The 15954-nt window shown below is 28.5% G+C and overlaps 2 protein-coding genes across 3 annotated transcripts in view; one reads left to right on the top strand and one right to left on the bottom strand.

Annotated features, from left to right (window-relative positions):
- The window catches only part of Spt5 (Transcription elongation factor subunit Spt5), a 51637-nt gene extending 45643 nt beyond the window's left edge, over positions 1-5994 (top strand). Inside the window, exons 17-19 of the mRNA XM_075372486.1 lie at positions 834-971; positions 2042-2154; positions 5400-5994. Of these exons, the coding sequence (XP_075228601.1) occupies positions 834-971; positions 2042-2154; positions 5400-5642 (494 nt within the window). The 3' untranslated portion in view covers positions 5643-5994. The remainder of the gene's footprint in view (positions 1-833; positions 972-2041; positions 2155-5399) is intronic.
- A 416-nt stretch (positions 5995-6410) lies between these two features.
- LOC142329278 (protein GPR107) overlaps positions 6411-15954 on the bottom strand; it is a 128988-nt gene continuing 119444 nt past the window's right edge. For both annotated transcript variants that reach the window (XM_075373714.1, XM_075373715.1), the window contains exons 11-13: positions 11446-11587; positions 10852-11009; positions 6411-8910 (exon numbers count right to left, since the gene is read on the bottom strand). In XM_075373714.1, coding sequence (XP_075229829.1) covers positions 8784-8910; positions 10852-11009; positions 11446-11587 — 427 coding nt within the window. In that variant the 3' untranslated portion in view covers positions 6411-8783. The remainder of the gene's footprint in view (positions 8911-10851; positions 11010-11445; positions 11588-15954) is intronic.

Below are 15954 nucleotides of genomic sequence, written 5' to 3' on the forward strand. Positions count from 1 at the left end.
TAGAGATGGCTGCACGATTGAATTTTTGATTGTGGGCTGATGTGACAACTATTTTGCTAAGAGCGTTTTCGTATGTGAATGTTAGTGTTTATTCAGATATTCTTCTGTTGTTATCTCGTTTGGATTTCCAGTGTGTGAGGGGTGCATCTTTTGACAACGTTTGAATCGCCAAACCAAATGTAAATGTTGATTTTCTTCGTGCTCTTGGCAAAGACATTATTGAACTCTGTAATATCTTGAGCAGTTCAAACCTTTCAATATCAAATATTCATTGCATGATACTAATTTTTACTATCATTTAAAAAAATGTAAAGCCATTTTTACTACTTTTCTGTAAACTGAATGTTATGAAGTTTTTACGGAAATTATGTAAAATTGGTTCAATTATTCATTAGTGTTGTGCCGTCTACTGTAATTCTAGGTAATTATCAAACACCTCACATAAATTTTCTTCTTTTTCTTTAATTATTTACATTATAAAAAAGTATTTAACTAAAAAAGTAAAAGGGAATAATCATTCTTAAAATACATGACGAAAGCTGTTGAGTACAAAAGACATAATATCCATAAAGTTACAAGGTCATTCATAAGACCCATATGTCAAGAATATGCTGTTGCTGCTGAAATTTTAATGGTTAATGACTATAACAGTTGATGCCACTTTCAATACAAAAAGTGAGGAAAATTAGAATTTTCCAAATATTGTATATATGTTAATACCGCAATTGTTTTTAAGAAGTACAACTAAATGATTGCCTGAAGAAATGTAAATCAATTTTTATAAGAAAGATTTTTAGAAGGTTTTCATTTATTTTTGCTTTATTTGTAAACAGGTGGAAGTTCAGGATATGTTGAGACACCGAGTCCCAGCAGTGGTATCGCTCCATATGGAACACCTTCACCTGCTAATTATAGTCCATTGAATGATGGTGGTGTGCCATCTCCTTATAATCCTCAAACACCTGGTACCGGTAAGTTATAATAGTATTAATTCTTAGTTTATAATTAATAAAATTCCAAATCATTTGCTCTTTTATACTGAAGGTAAAACTTTTTGATTATGTTATCAGACTGCTTACTATAGCCAATTTCAGTCAAAAATGCGTATGTAACAGTAACGTATCTCTTCAAAATAAGAGTGAGGTAGATTTAGTTCAGATAGATAAATTATATGTTTTATCATGTATCTAATGGATTTGTAACTGACTTAGTAATCTGATTTCAGTTTCTCACCAAAATGTACTTATCTTAATAAATTTATATATGGTAGGATTCAGAAAAAACATTTTTCAGTTCCTTGTTTATGGTGTAGCAGCATGCAAATGTATAGTTTGTGTTTAATAATTCCCTATAATGAATTGTTCAGTTTGATAAATTCAGGATTTTGTTGTCATAATTGACCCATTTATGCTGGTTTCCCTAACAAAGTGGTTTTGTGGAGCTCACAAAAAGATAGTGTGATGGTGGTCCATCTCTATGTTGGAAATTTATTAATATGGTGTTGGAATGTATAATTCAGTTACTTCTTTGTTACTTTTGTTACTGTTCATTAACCCATACATTTGCTATTGCATCTTCTTTATATTGTAACTATTTTGGTGAAATTTCTCTACACCCTTTAAAAGATCATGAAAGTAAACATCTTGATGAAAATAGAAATTCATACATTTGCATGTAGATAATTTAATACTTACATGTAAATTACCTTATTTCAAGTGTTGTTTGATTTTGCCAACTATTTTATATGATCATGTAGAAATTACATTGAATATCCTTCATATCTGAAATTTAGTAATGCTATTTATCAACTTTATACTTATTACAAGGATTTAGTTGGGAGGCAGTATTTTTTTGTAAAACATTACCTTTGAAAATTAATGTCTTAATGACACAGTGCAATTAAAATAGCATAATTGTGCTTTGAATAAAGTACTTCAGATCAAAGGAAACTTTTTAGACTTTTCTTTAAAAAAAAAAGTTATTTTTATTGGTATGATGTTATTGGTTATTGATTATTGGTATGTTAAAAAATTTTTTGTAGTTATGGACAGCGGATTACAAGAGTGGCATACCGTTGATATTGACGTCAGAGTTAAAGATACCCATACAGATGCTGGATTGGCTGGTCAAACTGGTATAATTAAAGGAATTAATGTAAGTGCAATTTTATTAGCACTTAAATTTTTCATTAACAGTTCAGTATTTAAAATATATTACTTATTTTTACAATGTTTATTATGTCATTTGTCTGTGTGAAAATAATATTTATATGTGCGTTGGAGGAATCTATTTTTTGGTTTTATAATTATGAAAAGAGTGCTTGTAATTTGGATTGGATTTGAGAAGCAAATTAACATCAAACAGTTAGTAATTTCAATAGTTTTAGCTAGTATAAGTTTATGGCAGGTAATTTAACAATATCACTTTTTTTAATGAATTTTATTATTTATAATTACAATATATGAATATAACTGTTTAAAGCATTGTTAAACAATACATCATAAATTTATTCATAAACCAAAATATCAGTTTTTCATGAATGATCTTGAAATCCTCTTTTAAAATGATTTTATTGGTAGCTAAGCTTTTTAAAAATTACAAACAAACAGTAAATCATTTATAACTGAGAGCTTTTAAAACCTATGCATATTTGCATGTGCTGTAAAGGCATTCACAAATGATTAGTTAATTCACATGTGGTGTAAAATTAGGTTTATTGGCTCTTTCACGTTAAAATATGTATTATTTAATAGTGAAACATTATTTGCACATACTTTAACTTGTTAGCACTTTGAACCCTGAGCCTGTGTATAGCATGGGATGTCTTATTTAATAATATTAAAAATTTTCAATAGCGGTTTTTCATCATTAACAATAAATTTGTTTTACACTGATATCTCTATCGGATATTTTTGGATAAATTTATTAGTTGTATTTTTATTGTATAGGTAAGTTACTTTTGTTGTATTGGTAAGTTATTAGTAAGGTCATTATAGTTATAATAAAGGATGACATTTATGATCCGAAAACTATGAACACTATAGTTTCATAGTTGTGACGATTCTAATTTGGAAAATAGTTTTGTTTTTGTCAAAACTTTAACCTAATTTATAATTCCAGTTCAGAGGGCGAAATTGATACACCATTGATTCTGATTTTGATGTTATGTCAGATGCTGATAATGATTGTAATATTGTAGATGTAAACAATCCTATCTTTATTGATAGGAACCATATCACCCTATGGTACCAGTATTCAATTAAAATAGTGGAATATCAAAATAAATGAACTATCAAAGCAGTTGATTCAATATTTTCCTTGTAAAGTGATGAAATTATTTAAATCTGAAACTAACAAATATTCAAAAGCTGTAACCAATAAATTAAAAAGAACAAACAATTCGAAAAGAGTAGTGTTTGAAGCTAGTGGGCAACTTAAAATAGCATGAAGTTTATCCATTTTTTCCTGTTCCATTTTACACATGTGAAGAAACCTAAATTAAGCATTGATTTATCACCTGTGATGGCTAGGGATCAGTTTTTATCCATTATTGTGAATTTTCATATTTGACCACTTATAAATAATCTGCTTTCAATATATCCAGCTTTGTTTTTCAGTTTTAGAATTTAATTGTTGAAGGGATTGGTTTCTATAACAAAAACAAACATTTATTTAAATATAAACTTGTGATTCTTCAGCTGGTTATGTTCTGATATTTGAGGTCTACACTGGTAAATCAAATGATAACTCTGTAAAGAGCTATCTTGCCATTCTTCAAAGACTACCTACTTATGTAGGTAAAGGACGCATATACAGGTGTCTCATGAAAAAATATTGGTGGAAATAATGAAAAAAGTTCATATAAATGTAAGTCTGGAAATGCTTTATTTTGCAGTTATGGCTAGCAAAAGGGAAAAGATTTAGGCTCTTCTTATAAAATGAAGCCCACTGTAGTAATTTTTAATTTTTGGGACCCACATTACAAAGTAATAGTTTTTAAGATATCTGATGTGTCAAGAAAGATAACACAGTGTCAAGAAACAAGTCTAAAAAGTGTAGGGAATGGATTTAATTCTGTAAATAAAAAAAAGTAAATAAAAATGTTTAAATATTGGTTTTTTTATTCAAGCAAAACACGAAAAATCATATTATTCTTTGGTGTATGAGCATTTATGAACAAAAGGGTCATGTTCATTTTTTGTAAGTCATCGTGCTAATGATGAACATAGTGTGTGATTAAGCATAGCTCGGGCATTATCCACCAGGTTGGTCTAGTGGTGAACACATCTTCCCAAATCGGCTGATTTGGAAGTTGAGGGTTCCAAATCAGTTACTTTTATACGGATACAGATTTGAATACTAGATACCAGTGTTCTTCGGTGGTTGGGTTTCAATTAACCACACATCTCAGGAATGGTCGAACTGAGACTGTACAAGACAGTTCATTTACACTCATACATATCATCCTCATTCATCCTCTGAAGTAATACCTGAACGATAATTCCTGGAGGCTGAACAGAAAAAAGGCACACTGGTTTGTCAAAAGCTAAGTATTCCACATCCTTCCACCTGCATAAGGTACAGCAGTTGCAGACAGCGGTCAAACCTCTAGACAATGCTGATGCAAATTCAGTTTTATTTATTTCCACTTTTACAAGAAACTGAGTCTTCAGTTCTAAAAATTTATGGAGCGAACACAATCCACATGGTATTCAATTAAAAACTTATGGAAGTACATACTTTCATTTCCTGAAAAATAATTTTCTGGCTCTTTTGGAGGATGTGATGTACCTTTACAAACTATTGCAAAAGATTTTCCAGCATGATGGTGCAATGCCACATCTAGCTAGAAATTACTTGAATGCTAATTTCTTTAAGTGGACCAGTGGACCAGTCAACTGGCCGCCAACAGATTACTTCATTTTGGGCCACATGAAAGCGATATTATACCAACGAAAAGTTAATCATTAAAATTTATTTAATTTTAGCCACTGGTAGTATTTTATTACAGGCATTAGTATTTTAATTATTAACAATTCTGTAACTGAGGAATGTTATTCTGTTACCATTTTTAATGAAAATTAATTTTCTCATAATTAAATTTTGTTTATTAAAACTTCTCGTTATTATTACTACTATAAGTACTATAAGTAAAATAACCACAAACTTTACTCCTTAATTTGGGTCCCAAAAATTTCAGTAGGGCTTCTTTTTATTAGAAGAACTGAAATCTGGGTGAAATATTTGCTAGCTATGTTTTATATGAACTTGTCCTGAAAGTTCTCTGTGGGTGGATACAGGTGGTATACTGAACCATAAAGATTGTGGTTAATGCTAAAATACAAATACAGTACAAAGATGGTCTGTAAATAAATTAATTGTAATTATTATTGTTTCAGGGTTTAATATGTACTGTATTTCTACCTGAAGAAGATCGTACAGTCAGTATTAGTTGTGAACACCTTGAACCAGTGGTCCCAATGCGTGGTGACGCTGTAAAAGTTATTATGGGAGAAGATAGGGAAGCAATTGGGCAACTGATATCAATTGACAACACTGAAGGGGTTGTTAAACTTAGTAATGATGAAGTAAAATTGCTTGCTTTAAAACTATTATGTCGATATGTTAAAGCTGAACATTAATATCAATAATATGTGTTATTTATATTTTACACTGCACTGCAGTTTTTTATTGATTTATTAATAGTTTTTTTAATTATTTGAAACATCATATGTATATATGATGTTACATATCTTACATCATATGTAAGATAGGTTTAAATATGGCTAATTTTTTAATTCAACCTATGGTATATATGTAATATGTATATAATTTTAACTGCTACATTATATCACTAGATGGTTAATTACTCTTTCTTATTTTCAATTTCAATATCTGTAAACAGTCTATTGTTAATATATTAACAATGAAAATGTTAAAATGTAATGCTCTAAAATATGTTTCTGCAGGATACATGTACGTTTAAAATTCACATAAAATGTTAATTTATACATAATTATTATACTAGTTAATCAATAAAATTCTGAGAACCAACTTATTGTTAATTTATTTTTATTTTCTGGTTCATGCTTTATTACTTTTTATTACCTAACTTAATTCAGTCATGAAAAGAAGTATATATATCCGACTGTTAATCACAGAATGCAAAAGTAGAACAGTAGTTAGTAGTTCATTGAAATGATGTACAATAAAGTTTAATGTATCATCATAATGCCAGAAAAACTGAAAAAAAAATAAAACATACTTACCTGAAGTTTACATATCATTGTCAGTTTAGCTGTTTTCCAGCTGTTATTGTATAAATAATTGTATAATCACATTCTTCAATTGCCTCTAATGAGAAATTTAAAGTATTTTTAACAAATAGTAGGATAAGAACAAAAAACAAATTTAGAGATTTTATTTTAAGTATATTTACAATAAGAAAACTTAAACATAACAAACTAACTTAATGCTGATTAAAATAAAATACATAAATAAAATACATTTATCTCAAAAATTAGACAGGAATGCTTACACAATTAATAAATAAAAATCTGTAAAATGTTTAAAACAAAATTAAATTCTGCAAAGCACGTCTAAATAGTTTTAGTCTTTAAAAGTAATCTAAATAGGTTTTATTAAATATTAATTGCCATAAAAATATGGAACTCTAAAATTCTATAAAAATGCCAAAATATATTTATAGTGAAAGAAATTTCCTTAGTATTAAGGCTTTCAAAATAAAATTAGCTTAAAATGATGGAAATTAATTAGCTACAAACAATGATGGAAGAGAGTTCTGAATCATAAATCAGTTATAAACAATTTTATTAAATAATTTGTAATTTTATAATTTACACAGCTGAAAGAAAGTGAGAGTAACTGCTCCTTAATGCATGCATTTTTTTTATTCGACTTCATTCTTTTAACATATATTTTTTTAATATATACATTAATAGTTTAGATAGGCTCCAAGGAAGCAAGCTGATGTTTGATTTATTTTATTTGGATATGCTGCAATAAATTTATATATTGTGCTAAATGCACTGGCATTTTCAGGACAATGAATTAAAAACATTCTGGCCCTGAATAAAAATACAAAAACAAATTAAACATGGTAGGCTACAAGACCTTCTGTGGTCTATCTGTAGAATTGATAAAGAATGCTACTACAGCAATTTAAAAAAAATGATTGGGGATATCCCAAGTAAATGGGGATAACTTTTTTGTTTATAACTTTTTTCTAAAACTGCAGTTGTAACATTCTTTATCAATTCTCACCACACAATCTTTCCCAATCTTCATTCATAGCTTTTCTTTACCTGATAAGTATTATAACACTCAATTACGCTTAATACAATCTTCTCCTCTTCAATGCCTCATCTAATGCTTCATGAATCTCAATGCACTCGCAAACTTCTACTGTCATTACACAAAAAAATTAGTGCAAGTGTACTAGATCAATGAATGCGCAAAATGTTGCTACCATTAACCCAAAATTTAGTGCAGCAGTACTAGATCATTGCTGAATGTTCTTGCACCCGTAATCTTTAGTTTTACTTTTGAAGGAAGAATTAGGGATATAAAAAAAATTATTGTCTTCAGAATCTATGTTTTATCAACCAGAAGAAAACAGATATTAATTCAGTGGCAACAAGAACAGTTAGATCTACAAGTTACTACATAACAAAGAAAATCTTCAGATTTATGTCATTTATAATAATGCATCCTTTATACTAATGTACCAGTATATAAAAAATAGGCAAGGTTTACAACAAACTTCATTTTCTTGAAGGTGATCAATACAGCTTAAGCTATATAATATTTACTTTGTGTTCATCATAAATCATATCAAACACAAAAACAGTTTATATCATATTAAGAAAAAAAAAATGAAGACAATGTATTTCATTATAGGCTAGATTAATATATACAAAAGGTGCTAGATTAAAAAAAGTGCAACCATTCAGCTTATACCCTGGTTTTCAGTTTTCAGAAATTTTATAAAAATACTGCCAGCTGTAAAATACAGTAAAGATACAGCAAACTTGATATTAAAATTCACAGTGATAAATTTTACACACATCTTGCTTCATTCTCAGTTAGTGTTCATTACAGAGTGAAAGCCAAAAATCTCATTCAAAATAACATTTTATTTATTTATTCATAAATGCCAACAATTTGATAACTTTTTATAATTGTAAAAAAAAATTATCTTGAAAACTTAGTGGTCAAATGTGATATGAAAATTATTAACAAAATAATTTAATTTCAGTTAATTAATTTTTCACTTTATATGTAGTATTTTGCCAGTATATGAATACAAGCAAAATACTACATATACATTTAACTGGTAAATTTTCAGATTTTAAAGTGATTTTTCTAAGCAGCAGATCAATATCACTTCAATATATATATATATATATTTTCTTATCCTAATCCACATTTCCTCAGGAACTAAATTATAATTGAAGTACACACTTGTTAATTATTTTAAAATAAATTACAAAGGCAATTAACTTTCACTCACTTCCTCCATTTTAACCATATTTGCCACACACACAACATACATCTATATATACAAACACATTTGCAAAACCAATAATAAATAATAATATTAATAAAAGTAAATAAGAATATACTAATAATTAAATCACAATAATGACATCAATGAATAATTAAATGATTATGGTAATTAAAATGTGCCAACAGCAGATGAGGATGGAAGTGTATGTGTATAGTACAATAATAAAGCTGATATTTTCAAACTATTACTGAAATTAGTCATACTCGTGGCTACTTTCACGCTTAGAAAACAGTAAATTTTCCTTTTCTTCTTCAGTAGTTTCTGTATTAACCACTCTTGACAGTTTACTAAGACCTTCAGTAACACCGCAATGACTAACACTGAAAAAAGAAAAGAGATCAACAAAAACCCCAAATATGAAATAGCAAAGTTTTTTCTCACTAAAATATAAATTACAGTAAAAATATCTGAATATGGTGATAAAAGAACTTTATCAGATGAGTGAAAATTTGACTAATATTGAAATCAAAGACATTCACAAAAAATAAAGCAATTATTTTTTGAAGGATGCATTCTGACATGATTTTCCTTGGGTTTTGAAAAATGCTTACTGTGATGAGTGTTCTTACTTGTCAGTAACTCAAATATTCCAGCCACAAAATACTATTCAAGTAAAAAAGGACAAGATCTGTTTAAGAACAGTTAAATTATAAAAACCAGAATATATTCACTAAATATATTAATAAATATATTACTAAAAACATTATAATGATCACTAGAACCTAACATTGCATTAACAAAGGATAACACTAGAAAAGTCTGAAGTTCATACAATTCAAGTTTTGCAAGTACTACTTTTTGTTGTTTACTACCCTGTACTCTATGAATGAATTACTGACTTTCACTACTGTTTACCAATAACTCACTGAACAACGTTTTGTGTTACCCATTTACCCACTGTCCATACTGGTATACTCATGACGTACTCTTCACTTGCAGTTAACACATGATTACTGATATTGCTAATATCCCGAATGCGCCAAACACAGTTAAAATATACTGTATAAAACCAACTGGTAATGAATAACAACTTCTATAGCATTATACTAAGTAAAAACCAATCATGAACTAATGCACAACCTGTTAAGCAAAAACAATATATTTACCCTGAGGTCAGCACACATGCATTAAGCAATGGTGATTGCTTTTACATTAACCTCTGTAAATCCGCATGGGTCCCGAGTCTTCTCTCGAGAGTTACTAGTTACGTGTGCGAAAAATTATAATTTGTCACTACTCATTCATTTATAGTCTGAAAAATTAGAAAAAAATAAAGGTTATAGAAAGATTCATAGATTCGAAAAAACTGAACCGTATGTCTGTGCGATTTTTTTTACGTATGTTACAGCTGAAAATCCGACAAGCGTAAAAAATTCGGAAACAATATGTGACTTTCTTCGTTTAACCCTTTCAAGAGTAAAAATCTTTTTATCGGAAAAAAAATTTTATACACAGTTTTATAAAGCACATTTCGCAGATTCAAAAAAAATAAATTTGGTCCCAATCGGGCCAAATTTGAGTAAGATAAAATAAAAACTAACGTGAATGACGAGACCGGGACGCGTGGGGTCGCTTGGCAACAATGCGAAAATGATGGAATTCAGCCCCACCCTGCTGGAGTGATAGAAAGTGACTATTCTCATTCTCCTATCTTTGTTCTATACATTGAGTAACGGTACATGCTTTTTGGACAAAAGGCTAAGCCTACACAAGATTTGGCGTAAATATTGACAAAAAATCCCCCTCCCACTTGTAACTCGACAAACTGTTAGAAATAAGACTAACTGAATGATCCCGATGTCGCTACGCTCTACGAAAACGAACGATTCAAACTGAATACAAAGCTAACGTACGAGGTTGCAGTGGGAGATGTTTTTCATAGCATATACACACGACCGGCTTCCTCCGCTGGCCGCAGTAATGCAACTTCAAATTTCTATAACAAAATTTCCCTTTACAATATACAGATACAAACTACATAATGTTAAAGATTGAAATCTGTTCTTTCCAACGATAACAGCTTATGAATAGAACGATCGGTTCATATTTTACAGGCGGCAAAAGAATAGCCTTACAAATCCCCGTTATTGGGTTAACGGCATTTAACAGGTTAACTATTACTTGCTCCACATGTTAGCTTTACAAATATTCTAAAATGAACATAGGAAGAGGTTTTGATTAGCTAAATAAAGCACATGTTTACTATCAATTTCATATTTACTACTTTGCAATTTTGCATAATAAATATTCTATAAACTTACACAATGTCAACATCATCATCATCATCATCCAGATTCACTTGAAAGTAAGGGTTGGCAGAGGCTGGTCTAAATTTGTAACCAGTCATAACAAAGAAAACATATGTAACCATCTCTTTAAACATTTCATCCAACCACTCGTACTGAAATGGTACTGTCATCTGAAACAGCAGAAAACTTATAGAAAAACAAAAAGAAATACCATATAAACTAAAATTTGTAAAAATAAATACAAGAAATATCAAACCTTAAAATTAAAGTTTATCCAGAAATGCAACTAATCCTAGAACCATCAATCATTAATTTTGTGATGATGTAGCTAGTTCAAACTGACAACATTACATTAAGAACATCCTTTTTAAAAAGGTTTTTTTATGATTTTTTACAAAAATACTGGCACATGAAAATAACATTTGAATAATAACATTTAAAATGTAAAAACTTATCCTAATAATATCAAAGTGTAATCAAAACAAAAGATGTGAAATGTCATCATAAAGATCACAAAATGTAGGCTGTAAATAACCAATAATTAATAACATAAAGAGAAAAAAAAATTACATCTAATTAAGGAGGAAGTGCATAGAATCTATTTACCTGTAACAGATATATAATAATTCGTGTAAAGTAAATGTAACATACAATCATTATATAAAAATGTCGGAATAATTTCAGTTTCCTCAGATTAATAGCAGCTTTACCGTCAGTATGTGATGCTTCTTGTAAATGGCGTATTGACCTGAACAATAAAAATGTGCTAACTAATTACACAAATAAAATCAAGTTAAAATAATTTAAAAAAAACGTAGAATAAGTTCATAAAAAAACTATAAATAACTTTTAAAAAGCCACTTGTAAAATAAGATTGTAACAATAAATGTAGTACATACCTGTAATCATTTAAAACTAATTACATTAATTGTTTTGATACGCCTGTCTGCTATGTACTGCTACTGCCAACTAATTGCCAAATTTGTAAGCATTTATCCGGTTACATTCTAAAAACCACTATAATAACAAAGATGTTTATAAATGTAACTATTAATGGTTTAATTTATAGATTTCAATTGTCAATTGAAATGTTTAATTAAAAATTCTTTAATCATATTTCACAATTGTGTTTGAAAAGCTTTAATTTTATAATTTTTGTGAGCTTTAGGCTAAATGGTTTATTTTCAAAATAAAATATAACTTGTGTTACAGTAAATAAAAGTGAAAGTTATTTAAAAGTAAAGCCTCTTTTGTGTAAACATTATAGTGGCATTAAAATCAACCAAAAATAACATATTTTACAAAACATTGGCTTATAACAACAGGTTTTAAAACCAAATTTACAACCACAAAATTACATACACCAAAAATTGTTAAACATCAGTATCTCCATGCACACTCACACACACACACAGACATAATAGAGTATACAAAATGTTAAATAACTTTTTGACAATTAAACATCGAAATATGAAATTTAGTTTTCTATCCTGAGACAACTACTTTACAGTACGAGACCACCACACCCCAAGCCAAAAAGCTGGGCAACACAAAAATGTTAAATAGAACATGCAGGGATGTAGTAAATCACTTTACAGGGTATAGAAAAACAAAAATTATTCATTAAAACTAGCAATAAATATTCATTAAAGAAATATAACATATAATGAGATTATTTATTATAACAAACAAATTATTGACTTTTAGTTCTTGTCTTACAGAGTGAGAATAAATAATTTACCATCTATTTTAACTGAATATTATCATTTATTTATTTTACCTGAATTTATTAAAGGACTGAACTAAGGGGTTTTTATTGAAAATTTAATTTTTTGATAATAAAACATTTACAATAAGTAGCAATTTCTAATTACGATTATAAAAAATAATACTAAATCAATTATGTTACATGATATGAGCAGTACAGCAGATTTAAAATAGATCATATAAAAATTAAACAGATGGATGTTACAAATTAGATGTAAACTAAATTAGCTGAATAAGTTAAATTTTTAAACTCTCAGAACAACAAAAATTTATGTATAAAATTATACATTATATTACGTACTATTACCACAGATGCTTCAATGATCTTGTCAACTTTTTAAAAGTAGGGGCATACTCCAATCATTACTCTACCACAAAGCACAGTACAGTAAGCAACTGTCGTAGATTTTTGTTTTAATGAAACCTACAGTTTGTAAAGACAATTTATTTTTTTGAGGTTGTTTCTAAAAAAAAAAAATCAAATGATAAAAATAAAAATATCATTCAAACCTGCCATTATTTCTGCATAAAACACAGTGCTTTAAATTTTACTTTTTAAACCCACAATTAAATTACTAGAAGGATGGAAAGTTAGTTTTTTGAGAATGTTGACTTTAAACATCTCAAAATCAATAAACAAGCACAGATAAAGATGCCTAATAAAAGATAAATTTATTAAATTTTTGTCTGCTAAATAAAAAAATCTTAAAATAAAGACCATAAAATTATGGTTAACAATTAACATTTCTTTTACCAATATCGTTCTTAGTTACTCCAAAATCTATATTAGCAGTGCTTTGAATATGATAGTGAGCATCATCAAACATATACAAAAACAGAAAAAAAATGTGACTGTTGTACAAGAATACCTGCGTCACAGGCAAGGAAACAACATTATAACACCACTATATTCTAGCAAAAGATTTTGTCTTCTAAAAGTCAACAAATGATATAATAAGGCTCTACAGGTATAAATTATTAAGCCAAACTAATGGTTTTATTTTTTATGCATGACAGCCAGCTTTGGACCACAATAAGTATCAGTTTATTTCTTTTTACCCTCTTTTTTTTATACTTTTACCAATTTAAAATAAAATTTATTCAGTTAAAAATTGAAATCTATCTTTAAAATACTATAAAAATCCACTGGTTGTAGGATTAAAATGTTGCAGGTTTTATGGTGAAATACTAATTTCATCAAGAAATAGATGAGTTGTAAAAAATGCACTAGTAAATTTAAAATTCAAGGTTGAGTTGAAACTTTCTATGATGATCTTTAACACTTAGAATACTAATCCCGTCATTTGACGAGATGGATCAACTACCAAGAAATGCCGATCACGTCATTTAATGGACTTTGTATTTACACATTGTTAAATGTAATATCACATCAAAAGACGAAATCCGTTCAGTTCAAAACATACTATGTAGTTTTTAATACCTAAATTCACAATTAGATTGCATTTTTGTAATATCGATTTTCTTTTTATCGTTTCATTTTGAGTCATAATATCGATGATATCGTGTCTGTTTACATTTACTGAATTCGTGAGTTACCGTGTTTGTTTACATTTTGAAATAAAAGTTACAATGGCTAATAGTGCTTATGATAATACAACTGATCTTTTTATGATTTCAAAGCGATAAGATATTCCTTTTGATGATGTGGATTTTGTAAATGAAGACAGCAGTGATATTATAGGTAAGAAAATTTTCATAAATAACCTAAATTAATTTTGTTTGATTTTCAGGTTGTTGTCAATAAATTTTTCTTTTATATATTATTTCCTCTTAATTTGAATTATTTTGTTTCCATTGCATTTTTTGTAAATAGCATGTAAAAGCTTAGACACTCCTGTAGAAAAAAAAGCAAAACTATGTACATATAAAAGAATAACCTACATTTGTTTTGTTTTTGTAACTCTTCTGTTTAGTAACATGCCAAACTGAGTATATAATAGTAAATAGCCTATGTTTATAAATGAATAACCTGCATTTATTTGCACTTGCCTACATCTATTTACTTATATTTTTTCAAGTTATGTTTATGTTTTTAGTAAAACTTGTAACTAACAAACAAATTATATTAGCCATTCATTTGAATTGTTTTTTTTTATTCATAGAAATTGTATTGTTTTATTTTTACATACATATTGCCAGGAAAATACTATAGCCCTCATTCATAAAGTATTACTGCCGTATGTTTATTTACTTTTTCCTACAGATTCTGAAGAAAGTGAAGTTGATCAAAACAGGACCCAAGGTGTTGGAAGTGGTGACAGTTGGACAATTGTAAATAAGGTACCTAATATTGATATTTTTTGTGGTGATTATGCAATGACTGATGTTCCTAAGTTGGACAGAGAGAGTTGTTTCGGAATTTTTTCATTATATTGATAATGATTTGCTTCATCTTTTGAAGCAACAAAGCAACCTTGTGTGCAGCAGAAACTAAAGCAGTTAAAAGCTGCAGAAAAATTATCACCTGGCTGTAGAATGAATAGGTGAAAGACATTCACTATAGCTGAAATAAATAAATTTTCAATAATACTACACATGTCAATCGATAGAACCCACAGATTGACCACATGTCAAAAAGTAGTGTAATGTCATGCAATTATTACCTTAATCTTCTGTGTAGACAGATTTTTATTGATTATGGGTAATTTTCACATAAAAAATAATAGTACTTTTGTGCTTAAAGGTGAGCCAGGCCATGATCCTTTACAAAAGTGCGTCCATTACTTGATGCCTTACAGAAAAAATTTCAAAAAGCTTACCTTTCTGAAAAAAATTTAACCATAGTTGAAGGGATGTGGGTACTTACATATTAACGCCACCGCAGCTACAGCTTTATTTAAAAACAAAGTAGTCAATCGGATTTCGGTGGAAAATGAACAGTCTCTTTATTAATTTTAATAAATGGTTATTTACATTTATTTATTTTATATATATAATTTAACCAAACTTAACTTATGCTCGCTAACCTTGACTAACTAACACCATAATTTTTTGAGTATTTATTTAATAAATTCAGTAATTATTGCAATTATTTATTATTTAAATAAACAAAACACTCCTGTTAATTAGTCAAGGTTAGCGAGCGTAGGTTAAGTTTGGTTATACATTTATAAAATAAATAAATATAAATAACCATTTATTAAAATTAATAAAGAGACTGTTTTGAATCTATGTTAAACTCTATATCGGCCCATTTTCCACCGAAATCCGATTGACTACTTTGTTTTTAAATAAAGCTGTAGCTGCGGTGGCATTAATATGCAAGTACTGGGATGTGTAAATTTTGCAGTAGGCTGTACTTTAAACAGTGCATTCCTAATAACCTCA

The sequence above is a fragment of the Lycorma delicatula genome, chromosome 8 (genome assembly GCF_047948215.1).
Source record: "Lycorma delicatula isolate Av1 chromosome 8, ASM4794821v1, whole genome shotgun sequence".
NCBI lineage: Eukaryota > Metazoa > Arthropoda > Insecta > Hemiptera > Fulgoridae > Lycorma > Lycorma delicatula.